The sequence below is a fragment of the Camarhynchus parvulus genome, chromosome Z (genome assembly GCF_901933205.1).
Source record: "Camarhynchus parvulus chromosome Z, STF_HiC, whole genome shotgun sequence".
Lineage (NCBI taxonomy): Eukaryota > Metazoa > Chordata > Aves > Passeriformes > Thraupidae > Camarhynchus > Camarhynchus parvulus.
In genome coordinates this window covers 39,482,057-39,495,612 of record NC_044601.1, presented here as the reverse complement: position 1 = coordinate 39,495,612, position 13,556 = coordinate 39,482,057, and the positions used below count along the sequence as shown (strand labels likewise).

General features: G+C 37.9%; 1 protein-coding gene across 15 annotated transcripts in view; it reads right to left on the bottom strand.

Annotated features, from left to right (window-relative positions):
- Positions 1-13,556, bottom strand: part of MPDZ (multiple PDZ domain crumbs cell polarity complex component) — a 94,760-nt gene that overhangs the window by 20,508 nt on the left and 60,696 nt on the right. For 14 of the 15 annotated variants that reach the window (XR_004061515.1, XR_004061516.1, XM_030969366.1 and 11 more), the window contains 3 exons: positions 11,756-11,866; positions 4,429-4,591; positions 3,676-3,872 (listed from right to left, as the gene is read on the bottom strand). Coding sequence is in view for 13 of the 15 variants with exons in the window: in XM_030969366.1 (XP_030825226.1) it covers positions 3,676-3,872; positions 4,429-4,591; positions 11,756-11,866 (471 nt within the window). In the remaining 2 variants the exon portion in view is untranslated. The remainder of the gene's footprint in view (positions 1-3,675; positions 3,873-4,428; positions 4,592-11,755; positions 11,867-13,556) is intronic. The other variant, XM_030969372.1, reaches the window with a different exon arrangement.

The following is a 13,556-nucleotide window of genomic DNA, read 5'->3' as shown; positions in this document are numbered from 1 at the left end:
TCAAGGAATATAGGCTTGGAAAAAAGGCAGAGTCAGAACTGACACTTATCTTTAGAATAATGGACTTCCATCTGTTAAAAAAATTAGTGGATGAGATTCCCTCAGAAACTGACCTTAGAGACAGAGGACCTCACCAGCTCTAGTAGCTTTTTGAGGATACTCCATCTCCACGTGTAAGAAATCAAGTTAGGCAAGCTGGAAACCAACATGGCTAAACAAGGATCTGCTCCTCAAACTGAGGAGTAAGAAAGAAATGCATAGCCAGTGGAACTAAGGACAGATGATCTGGGAAGAGTACATAGATATGGTTTGGATGGGTGTAGAGATGGGCTTAGCAATACTAAGGCACAGAAGAAAGAGGCTTTGGCAAGGGATGCAAAGAGATATCAGAAGGGGTTCTATAAGTAGAAGTCAGAAAAGAAAGACCAAGGAGAGTGTACCTCCCTAACAATCAAGAATGCACAGCTGGGGACAATGGATATGGAGAAGGGTGAGGAACTCAAAGTTCTTCACCTCAGTCTTCAACGACAGTCTGGCTTCTCACATCTCTCAAGTTACTGAACCTCTAGGTGGAGGTTGGGAGAAGCAAAGTGCCTCCCAATGTAAGCAAAAAGCAAGTTTGAGACCACTTGATGAAACTAAATAGGTACAAGTCAATGGGGTTTGATGATCTGCAATCCAGGTTCCTGAGGGAACTGGCTGATGTAGTTGCCAAGGCACTCTCCATCCTACTTAAGAAGTCAGAGAGGTCAGGTAAAGTCCTCAGTGACTAGAAAAAAGAAAACATCACTCATTTCTTGAAAGTGGAGAAAGGACCTCCAGGAAACCACAGACCATTGAGCCCCATCTCTGTACCTGGAAACATCATGAAGCAGATCCTCATAGAAGCAATGTTAAGGTTCATAGAAGATCTCAGCCAGCACAACCAGTGAAACCTACTTAAGCCTCTACAAGGCCTTTGACAAAGGTCCACACAATGTCCCTATCTTCAAATTAGATAGAGAGATTTGAAGGGTGCACTATTGAGTGGATAAGGAACTGGCTGGATGGAGACAGCCATGGTGTTGTGATCAACGGCTGTGTGTCCAGGTGGAGGCTTGTGACAAGTCAGGGCTCTGTCCTTGGACAGGCTCTTTAATATCTTTATCAATGAAACAGATGAAGAGATCAAGTACACTCTCAGCAGATTTGCAGAGGACATGAAGACAAGTGGTGTAGCTGACACAACATAAAGATGGGGTGCCATCTGGAGAGACCTAGACACACTTGTCAAATGGACCTTGGGAATCTCATGAGATGCAACAAGTCCAATTGCAAGGTCCTGCACCTGGGTTGGGACAATCCAAGATAAGAGTATGGACTGGGAAGGCCAATGTCATCATGGGCTGCATCCAAAGAGTTGTGACTAGAAGGTCAAGGAAGTTGTACTCTGCCCACTTGAGACCCTACCTCAAGCACTGCATCCAGTTATGGAGTTCTTAGCACAAGAAAGATGTGGATCTGTCAGAGAAGCTCCAGAGGAGGGCCAGGAATATGATCAGAGGGCTGGACCACCTGTCCTGTGAAGACAGGCTGAAGAGTTGTGGTTGTTTAGCCTGGACAAGAGAAAACTCTGGAGATACATTACTGCAGCTTTTCAGAACTTAAAAGGGACTTATAAAAAAGAGGAAGGGTAACTTTTTATGTGGGGTGATCGGGTTATGACAAAGGGCAATGGTTTTAAACTGAAAGAAGGAAGTTTTAGACTAGATGTCAGGAAAAAACTCTTTATCCAGACAATAGTGAGGTCCTGGAACAGGTTGCCCAGAGAAGCTGTGGATGCTACACTCCTGGAACTGTTCAAGGCCAGACTGAATGGGACCAGAGAAACTTGATCTCATGTTTGCCAACCCAGGCCATTGAGGAAGACTTGCAAGTAGACGACCCTTAAGGTCCCTTCCAACCCAAGCCATTCTAGACTCCACACTTATTATCTGAAGATGTGACCTGGTAATCTTTTTTCCATTTGGTAGAGCAGACTAGTCACTATAACACCTTGGAGTGCCTACAATTCAGACAGGAGAGGAGCTATCAGTGTGAATTTGCAGACTAAGGCCATTATTTGTTTGCATTTTATTAGTTGCATTTTTTATTGAAAAAATGAAAAAAAAACTTCTCAGTGCTGAAGTTAACTGAAGAAAAGAGAAATTATTGAAAAAGGACAGTATGGACCTACACAAAGGGAAAGCAATAAAATGCACATAGGCAGCATTAACAGAAGCAAAGACACAGCAAAGCAACAGATGCAAGACACTGTACTGGGCTGAGCATAACACTCCTATGCAGGGTGTGTGCACCAGGCAAGGTCACAGGGATCCCGAGCCCTGTCCTTTACACTGGAGTTTACAATCCAAATGCAGCACTCCCTCCAGTGCTTGCCACAGCCTTATGAAAAATACATGGTCAGGCTGCCAAGTGGGGGGGATGGGACATAGCCCTCAATAGCTGATGGACAGCTACTTGGGAATATAGGGAGCAAGCTCAGATGTCTCCTCTCAGAAGAGGTTGAGGCAAATTCTTAGCATTAGTCTGCAAGTTTATAGTGTGGACGTAACCAAGAAATCACAAGAGGATAGCTTCAGACAGATGTGTGTCAACATGTTTTCAGAATATTCCACCTCTTCCACATCAGGATTTTAAAAACAGATGCTTCAAGCAAACTGTCTCACAATATCGGAGTCTGCAACAAAGTTCCCTCCATTAGACTTGGTCCACAGTGCCAAAAATCCCTTCATTTTTTTTCCTAGTCTGCAAATTCCAGCCAATATCATTTACTTTCTCAATGTCTCCCTCAAGATCTGTTTGGATTCACCGTTCCCGCTCTGCACCACTTTGCCAGTACATCCTCAAACACTTCCACATATAGCTTTGAAGTTACACAAAGCAGTTCTGTGAGGGTAATGTTTCCTACTGCTATCAGAAAGAATGGGAAAAGCTATAGTAGAGAATACATCTCCAAGTATCATCAACTGAGCTGTGGGAATATAGAAACATAAATTATGCTCACACATGTACTTGAAATGTTAGTTGCATGTTTAGTGGTTTGGCCACTCCACTCCACTAGAAAACAGCACCCAAACATATGAGTTAGAAGTCCATAATAAAAATAGATCTGTTCTTGTTTCCCCAATTTAATTTCCACATTCTGTTACATAATATAAAAATATTCTGCTATTATCACACTTCTAGTAAACAGGGAAGTAATTAGAAAGTCTAGAATTCTGCACAGATGGATGGATTGGAGGATTTCAATATTTTTCATGGCCTGCAATTCACTGCCATTCCATACATCTCAGTAACTCAGAAACAGCTGTCATCCCACATTTCTATTCAACACACCTTCATTCATAATTACAGAATCTTCTGAGTTGGAAGGGACCCACAAGGATCATTGAGTCCAGCTCTTAAGTGAATGGTGCATACAGGGATCTAACCCATAACTTGGTGTAATTATAACCAGGAAAAAATCCACTACACCTATTTGGCACAGATCAGAAGGAAGATCTTATAGCATAGTGATATGAACTTTGATAAACTTGGGATTTCAAAGTCTACCGAAAAACATACGCATTTCAGCAAGACTCTGGTATTTGAAGTCAGTACATTTGGGCTTCAGTATAAATTGCAAAAACTCACCTCTAGCAACTCATCTGCAATCTGTAACCTGCCATCTTTTCCAGCTGCTCCATTTGGATCAATTCCCACTATAAAGACACTCATCCTGGATCGGTCTTTGTTACCAGCAAGACTAAGTCCCAGACCTGTCTTTCCTTTTTCCAGCTCAATCATGTGTAGCTCCCCTGGTAGATTTCCATAGCGCTGCACGATCTTTTCTAAATGTAGAAGTGAAGGTAGCAGAGGTTGGATTTACATTAGAAAGTTTCACAAGCCACCTAGAGTCAAGATCAGTGCTCAGTGTGCAGTATCTGAGAGAAGCCCAAAATGGATAACTAAATTTTCAATGTAAACCACACCTTCTTTTAAACTAAGCCTTAGGTGATTTATAATAATATTTCTAGCTTATTGTTTTCATTATACCTTCAGAAAATATTATAAATTTTCTTCAAAATGTTCATACACAAAAGAAGTAAATCTTCTTTTCAGTAACACTTTCAGGTAACAGATACTATCGTATTGATCACTGCCAAAAGTCACCTGGAGTACACTGAAATTCTTCAAGTCATCCTACACTGAACTGGAACCATGGACAAAATCTTTTTTTTTTTACAATGTGCATCTGACCAAGCACAACTAAAATAGCAACGTTAGCACCCAAACCATGATGCACATGAGAAAGAAGCCATTCAAACTGGATGCCCCCACACCTGTGTCTTTTACAGTGCAATTTTAATACTAAACATTTCAAATATTATCACAGGAAAAACTTACTCCAGCTGTAACCATACTCATCCTCCTTCTCCACATCTTCTGGGACTCTGATAGAAGATGACTGTGCAACATCAGAGCTCATTCCCGAAAATGCTGAAGGAGGGGGCAGAGGCAAGTTACAAATTGAAGTCTTTTCTAGCTCTGTATCAGACTGACCAAATGCCTGTGGAGAATAAGAAAAATGAAGCAGCTAAGAAGATGCAGGCTCTCTATAGGGCAAACTAGTACACAAAAATGTCAACATGGCAATAACTATAGCTTCAAAGTTTCAATATCAAGCAGCTGAAACTCTAAATTAATAACAGCACACAGAAAGGCAGAGAGATCAAAGACAGAAACAAACACCAGGCAAGGTAAGAAAAAAACATCACTCCAAAATGTATCTGGAAGCAAACAACTCACAGTAAAAGCCCAATTCAGTAAAGTTTTATGTGCCACTTTATGTTTCAGAAAAAGCCTCTAACAAAGATTCAAGTGCTTTTGTTTTAATGTCAGGTTTGTGAAAGATTTATAACCAATTTAAAAGCCATCACATATAATTTCCTCCCATCATATGCTTAGGAAGCCAAACATGAGGAAAGAGAAAGCAAAAAAAAACCAACTGGGAACTTTCAAAAATACCTACAGGAAAAAATAAAAGCAATTGGCATATTAACTGAATGGAGTGTTAAAAACCAAAATTAAACAGAAGAAATCCATAGTGACTGGATCTTTTCAGTCTCATTTACTAGTTTCTTACAAGCTGCACAGAGAAGATCAAATAAATGAGGATACAGGTTAAATCACAAGAGACAGATACTTGATGTGTTCTATTCATATTCACACAAAGCTAAGAGGTATAAATACACAACTACTGCAATGTAATGGTTAAATGCCCAAATCCACAGCCTTGAAAGCTTCCATTCAAGACAGTTTCCTTGAGGAATATGGACTCTGATAAGGAATTTTGCTATGTGAAATTTGTATATTTTTTCCCTGCTTAAAGTAAATATGCAAGCAAGGAACCTCCCTCTGAATTCTTTACTTATGTACACCCAAGAGACCTTGATACTTGGCAGACCAGTTTACTGAAGTAAACAAGAATTTTAAACAAAACCCAAGTTTTTACAACACTTAAGTTTTCAGATGTGTTGCCCTCACTTCATAACCCTATTCTCATCATTTCAGTTCTCACTACTTTCATCATAAAATTTGAACGCAGTACTTCTGTTGGTGCCTTTAGGTGCCAAAATCACTTAGGTAATAATCTCTTCATCAGAGGCAACAGTGAAATGAATAACAACATACACCTTGGAAAACTTCATCAGCTTTCAAATTGAAGGTGTTGAGAAACCTGAGAAGTTACCAGTTTGATTCATTTTGAAATTTAAGAAAGGTCCCATGTCTAAACAAAAATTACTCATCTTCACTCTTAACTCCAAAGATAAAGATATTGCAAATGCCCTATTTCAGTTGTCTTATTCTGCTTCTGCATGAGGAAGAGGAAAGGAGTTCCTTTCATTTAGGAACTTCTTAGAGGAACTTAACTAAGAAGTCAATAAATCTCAAAACTGTGGGAAGTGACAGCAAAGTAAATAATTTATCTAAGACAATGTCATTCTCCTGAGATGATACCTAACATTCCTAAGCTGAAGCCACAAAGTTCTAGCACAGACATTGTCACCTATCAGAATCAGAGGAGAAACACTGCCTAGTAACATTAAAAGTTACTTTTCACAATCAAAAATTCATGTGTGCACAAAAAGAAAAGTTGGTAATACCTCCACATTGAGAAGGGGCAAAAGGGAGAGAAGTTCAAGAAAAACTCTTTTTTCAGAGGTCTTCCTCGAGTTTTACTAAAGCTAAATAATATCCTGGAAAAATGAGAAAATATGGTGTCATGGTGGGTTGACCCTGTCTGAAGGCTAGGTGCCCACCAAAGCTGCTCTATCACTTCCTTCTTCAGCTGGGCAAAGGAGAAAAAATACGAAAAAGTCACCCCCCATAGCCTCCCCAGCTACCATTATCTTGCAACACAAATCCAGTACAAGTGTGAGATCAAACCAGATCAGCAAACTTTAGTTTTTATGTTTTAAAACCAAAATTAACATGTTACTTTAGAGGTACTGTTTGTAAGTGACAGTGTCCAAGAACAGCAGAACTTAATGAAAACATGACCAAAAAAAGGAACAATATATTGGTGTAAAGGATCTCTGGAAGATTTGCAAGGTGTGGATGTAGGGCTACATCCTGACAGATTAGCACTTATTAACTGCTGCCACCATAATATGACTGACAAAAAAAGAGCATCTTTTTGTACCATTGTGAATGTATAACAACATAACATAATCTGAACATTTTTGAGGTTTAAGGAAATGCTGAAATGAAAGTAAAAGCAAGGGTCCTTTGTAGGAGGGTAAAAACTGTGCTACAATGCCATTTGGGGGGAGTGGAACATGTCCTGCCTGCAGAACTCAGCCTGACACATTTGAACAGCCAGAAGCAGAAGCCAGTCCCCACAGTTTACACACACATAAGACTTTTGCTCCCTGAATCGGGCAACACACAGAAACCTAAAAGGCTTTAACTCATGAAATACTTTCAGTGTGCCAGACCACAGTATTTCATTTAAAACGCAAAGCATCCAACAGTTGCTGAACCCATTTCAGCTACCAGGGTCACTCTGATCACAGCCAAGCAAATACTGAAAATTGCAGCAAGTCTGGAACTTGAAAATACAAAGGCACAGGCAGAAAAAGAAGCAGTACTCCAGAAGTTATCACAGTCCATGTACAAATGTACAGCACACATACAGTAGGACCAACTGATGGGAATTAAGACAAACCTTGAATGGTGTGGGAGCAAAAGGGTTAGTTGGGGAACAACGGAAGGTAACCCTAATTGGATTCGATACCTCCTACAGTAACAGAAAACAGCAATCCACATGTTATAGCATCTTTGGCAATACACATAATATTAACCAATATCGCATTTTCAATTACGGATTCATTTTGCTAACTGCAACAACTTTATTAACTTGATTTATAAATGGACAAAAGTATTTGAGGGTTTACTAAGGACCCTGAGTCATCAAAGTTTCTCACTACACATGAACCTGAGTTCAGAAAAGGAGAGATGACAAAAAGCCATTCTTACAGCAATGCTAAGAAAGGAATTATGCATAAACTACAGGATCATCAGGTTTTCTCTTAAAATGCATGCAATGTTTTTCAGAAACACTTTAAAAATATAGAAAACATAAGTCATCATTAATGTTACATATCTACTCCCTTTCCTCAGAACTGTAACAAACACAAAAAGAGATTTCAAAACACACATGCAATTACACACCACATATCATAAGTGTCTGTTGCACATTCAATATTTTCAACAACATGGGAAAATAGACAAAGGGCACAATCACTTGCAAGATGTAAAACCAGCTATAAATTATTTTATTAAATCAAAAATGCATGCATATTAGGATAAGGTATTTTATTAGAGACTAATGCTGTTCCCATTGTGAATAACATGCAGTAAGTATGCACTAGCCACAAAAAAAGTCTAACTTTTTTTTTATTTCCAAAGACTTCAGCATCCTAATCATGGTGCATGAAAAGAATTTTCAAGAAGCAGAGGGAAAATATTTTCATGAAGCATCATAAAAAAAGCTACAAGTTTGGGTTTTTTTAATGCAAAAATAAAGAGAAATATCAAAGCTGGAATGTCATAACCACAAAAAACCAAAAAGAAGTACATAGCAGCAAAGGACCTTACACTGATGAGAGAGTTACACTTAGGTATTTTAAAATACACATCAGGGACTGATCTTATAATTGAAAAGCAATTGCTTTGGTAGCTCTGAATAGATCAGCTTTAGTGGTTATGATTAATGGAGCTGGTATTTTTTAACTTCTCCATAACTTTTCTATGTATATGCATGTCTGTGTCTTTAAATTCACTACATAGAGTTCTCAAGCTCATCAGCACAGCACATAATTCAAACTAGTATAAAAGAATTTAAATGCAGAGAGACACCAATGGGAAAAAAAGCACACATAGGATGTTTGGTGAATGAAAAGATAGTGTGTTATCATCCAACCTTAGCAATGTTGAACTGAGAAGAATCAGCAAATGGGTTAGTGCTGCTGAAGACAGCTGGCCTACTGAAAACACTGTCCTGCAGAAAAGGCAGGGAAGGGTTCTAAAAGGAAAGCATAATGGAAACTAAGCAAAAAAAAAGTTTTAAATGAACCCTTTTTAATCATGAACCAAAACATATTCATTTTGTTTTCTGGGCTAACTGAACAAGGTCCAAGTTCTGCACTTGTCACAGATATGTTAAATTAGGCAAAAGTGTATTTGCCCTGTGTTTCTGATGCTCTGTCAGCAGAGAGGAAAAGCACCAATCCTCACACCTGTTCTAGACCACAAAGTACATCAAGTGCAGAATTACGCTGCATTTATATGCTGTTGCTGTGATATTTGAAAATTTTTTTCCAAACATATGGGACACTCTTACACATATAATTAATTATGGATTTCTGGGTTAGGATGTACACTAATATCTGTAATAATGCAATAGGTTTAATCTTATTTTGAAAACTGCAGATTCTCATAATTTGATTTAACTTCTGTGGTAACACACTCACTGTTTATTTTGTAAAAGTAAGGGCTTAGTAATATTAGGCATCTCTAAGCAGATTTCATATCTAATAATAAATTTCCCAGAACACTTTGTAAATGCACATATGCATGTGTAACTGCCTGAATTTATAGTTTCTTGAAACTAAATACTCCAGTCTTCCCCCGAAGCAAGGTCCTCTCTCATTACTATTTACCAGAAAAAGAGTTTACACCAGATAAAAGGATATAATTTGACCATTTATATTCCTTATGCAGTTTTTGTACTGTATTCTATTCTGAGATCAGAATCTGCTTAATAAGGAGGAAACAGCTTTGACTTCAAATAGTATGTTGGAAATATACTGTGTATACCTAGAAGTAATTTCTACACTGGTTGTATCCATCTGGCAATTACCTGTAAGTCTTAGGGCTGTTAATTTAACGCTGCTGGAAAATAGTATGAACAGGATGTGAAAATCTTCCAGGATCATTCGTACCAAGAGTAATTTAATCAAAATTACAGTGCTATTTTAAAAATTTCTTAAAGCAATTGTTTTGTTAAATGCTCCTGAAAATAGTAAACACATCCCTAAACATTTATTTTCAAATACCATGCTGCAAAAAAGTAATTCCATTTGGTAAGAGAGCAAATCTTGGCTCTACTGTATCTTCATCAGTGACAAAGTAATGCCATGAAGACTGAGGTTTCTTCACTGTCAAGTCATTCAAAGTCAACAGGCTGTTTCCCTAGGGTACAAGATTTTCTGTATATGTGATTCTCATTTGATTTTTAATATTATAAAGAAAAGTTTGTGAAAATTAAATTGTTACTGTAATCACCCTATTACACTTTAAAAATTACATGTTATCTGCATAGAAATTTAAAATATATCTTGTTGAAATTTTAGGTAATTAAATAAGCATCATAAACACCTCATATATCAACAGTACAATCCTAGTAAAACAACAGAAGTTCAGCTACAGTCATTCAAAATCTTGCCTTTTTCATTTTGTCATGATGGCACAGCTCCTAAAATACTAGCCCTAATACTAATCCATGCAACAGCATTTTATTAACATGAACTGACTATTATGGCAAAATATGGAGCATCTGAATTTGCCTGAACAGCTCAGTTTAGCATACTTTTTGCACAGTCTAGGACAGGAGGAGTAAATGCTAAATAAAGGGAGTTCTCTCTTTAACTATTTTTTAAAATTCAAACCACAGCCTAAAGTAACAGGATTTTTTCATTCTGTTATTTTCTTTTTTCAACTAACTTCCATTCAGAATTTTATCCATGTGTCCAAGATGCTAAGTTATCAGAAACTAGCTAGCATTTCATACAGCATAATGCTGTAACAGTACTATGGGACCATAATCACAGTGATATACTGTTCCTTACTCAGAAATACACAGAGGGGTATAGGTATGAAACACAGACTTGATGGGTAACTCCTCATTATCAAAACTATCACTATCTTTTCACAGGCCACTTGCATTATTCGGGCTGTTCTGGAGTACACACAGGCTCTCTTTTAACCACTAAACCTTGCATGAAACAAAACAGACGAAATGGACTCATTAGCTGCAGGTCACTTAAAACCGACTGCCTGGTTAAATACATAGTGGTACCATAATAAGTATAGCTCATGTGTGCAGGCAGCTAGCTATGTGAGTGACTGGACACAAATGAAAGCAGGAAATTCTTATTATGTAGTAGGATCTTATTATTTAAGTACAAATGCAAGCTTCAAAAGATGAAAATAATAAACATAATGCCAGTAATGACGATCACAACATAATGTATGAGTACAGGAAGAGCATTTGCAATGTTTCTGCTTACAGAGAAACAAGAGTTTGTTAGTACAGTCAAGAAATAACCAACAAGCTTAATTTAAAAATAGAGAATAAAGAACTACAATCAAAAATAGCAAAGGAGCATTCTCTAAATAAAAGTAGTGATATAGTAATGGCATAATTTCCATCCCAAATGGGCCTAAACATTCAGTAGCAGCAATTCTGTTCACATCACAGCAAATACAAAAGCATTACTTTAGTAGTTTGAGTGTCAACAATCAACAATCAACAGAGCTTTTTCATGCAACTTTACCTTAGATGACTGACGATAAAATGGGTTAGTAGTTTTCTGCCCACAGGGAGCAGAAGCTGAAGAAGGCCTATAAAGAGACTCTGGCTAGGGAACAAGAGTTATGAGACAACTAGTAAATAAACATGCAGCTTTCACAGACTCTACAAAGAGGAAGTTTAGTTTCTAGTGATGCAAGCAGCTTATGTTAAAGCACTGTAGCTTTTGTCTGCAATGTCCATGCAGCTTAGTGACGGAAAACTTCCGTGTACTTCTAGGTCCTTTCATTAATGTCCACAGAATTTTTTAACAGGTGCTGTATTTCTGCATGCGCTCCTCAGACATGCTGTCAATCTCTAACAGATGGTTTTAGTTAGACTCCTACTCTGCCCCCCAACAAATTATCTTTCTTGAGGCTTTTCAAAATAGTTTGAGGACGGCGTGCTGGAGGGTATTTCCAAATCCAAATCGATTTCATTCTAAATGGAAATAATACTTAAATCAAATCTTTGTTCCTAAAATAGTGGAGATGGCACTTTCAGGATTAAATATCCCATTCCCAAAAACCACCATCTTGAACATTTGCTTCATCTATTACTATGTATTACATCTCTTTTCACATTTTTTATGCTTACCCTTGGTCTGCTTATAATGCTCTGTACCATAAAGACTACAGGATTGCCTGCCTTCCGTATGGCTTCCACAGCTTGTTCGTGGCTGGCATCTCTGAGGTCAATTCCATCCACCTGTAATTGGAAGGCCTCATCTTAACATTGCAAGAAGCTACAAGAGTCATGAGTCAGTTCTGAGTTTTGGTTAGGAAACTTTGACTAAAACCTAAACCCAACCCTCTGTTTTTAGTGGACCTTTCTACAGACTTGGCCTGAGGTCCCTCAAACACAGGTTTGGGATTTCCAAGAGCACTAACAGAACATCAAATAAATATTCTCTTATTCCTCTGTTTTAAAAATGTTTTCCAACATTTTTAGTTCAGACTCCATAAGTTTTCCCACAAGCAATGTAACAGAAGAGATATAATCTGAAGAGAATAGGAGTGTTTACCAAATACTGCTTCCTGCAAATGCCACCTTAAGAAAAAACTATTACCCAGGACTTCATGAGACTTTAAAACTGAAACTTGTTAGATGCTGGAAAGTGTTTTATGATGGGGTATTAAGCCAGTACAGTGTACTTTTTTCTTTTGTTTAATCTTTTTTTTTTTTTTCCTAAAGCAAGATAAGACTAATTTTAGCTACTAGACGCTTTCTTCAGAAGTTAAATTTTTAGGTCAGAGCTGAAAAGCTTTCTATCTTCTGGAAGAATGCATGTACACAGGATAGCCAAGGACAAATTTGCACCTGGTTGATTTTTTTTTCATGTCTGTATATGTATGGGTGTGTAAAACATTTTGTTCTGTTATCCAGGTAAGAACAATGTTAAGGGGAGGTTAGCATCAGTAAAGTATTGTCACAATGACCACAATAAAAGCTAGAAGCTAACATAGAAAGGTTATTTGTTAGTGGCAATTCTAGCACACAAACTTATATGATGAGGATTACCCCTACAATTTTTTAACAGTCTAACTCTGCCTTAAACTTTATCATCCAATGCAAATAATAGAGCACAAAAACAATCTGAGAGAAATTCTAAACCTATGAGGAACTGAACAAGAACAATAATATGCTCCAACTTCCCATGTCCGAAAAACTGTATGCACTGCAGAGATGGAAGTTTACATATGCCACAACTTGAGAAACTGAAACTGTTCATTCAGAAACAGTCACATTAACACAACATTTTGTTTTCACTCACCCATTCCAGTTTCTGCAAGCATCACTGTCAGAGACAATTGCACTCACAAAAATCCAGTTATTCAGGTGAAAGGAATGTTTTTAACTTTGTGGCCTTCAAGCAAAATTCCACCTCCCATCTTCTTACACACTGCAAACCGTTCCTTCCCGTTATAGAAAGTGCCACCTATACTAAGGTATTATTCCAAGATTCTCAATATAAATATTGTAGCAAAGAGCAAACTGCATTTTTAGTACCACCATGTAAGTCAAGCCTAGTCTGAGCCAGAATTACCAACTCCATCACTCTGCTTGTTGGGCTTCTTACTGATGGACAGCCAGCTAAGGACATCCAGTAGGGTTACATGGCAGAAGTTTCTATTAGCCTGACATTGGAGATAGGGCAATGTCTGACAGGAAAGATCTATTCCCTTCAGTATGTTCATTCTGCAATATCTTTAAGCGACAAAAGCAGAAGTGGCTGCATGAGCAAAGGACTAGCTAAGTAGAAGAGAAATGAAGATAAATGCTACCCTGCAATACCACTGGCTACATTATACTGAGGAATGGGCAAAATGTTCTTCATGTCTCCAGTATAAAACACAGATTTCTTCATGTCAGGAGAAAAAAAAAATGTGCCTCCCTT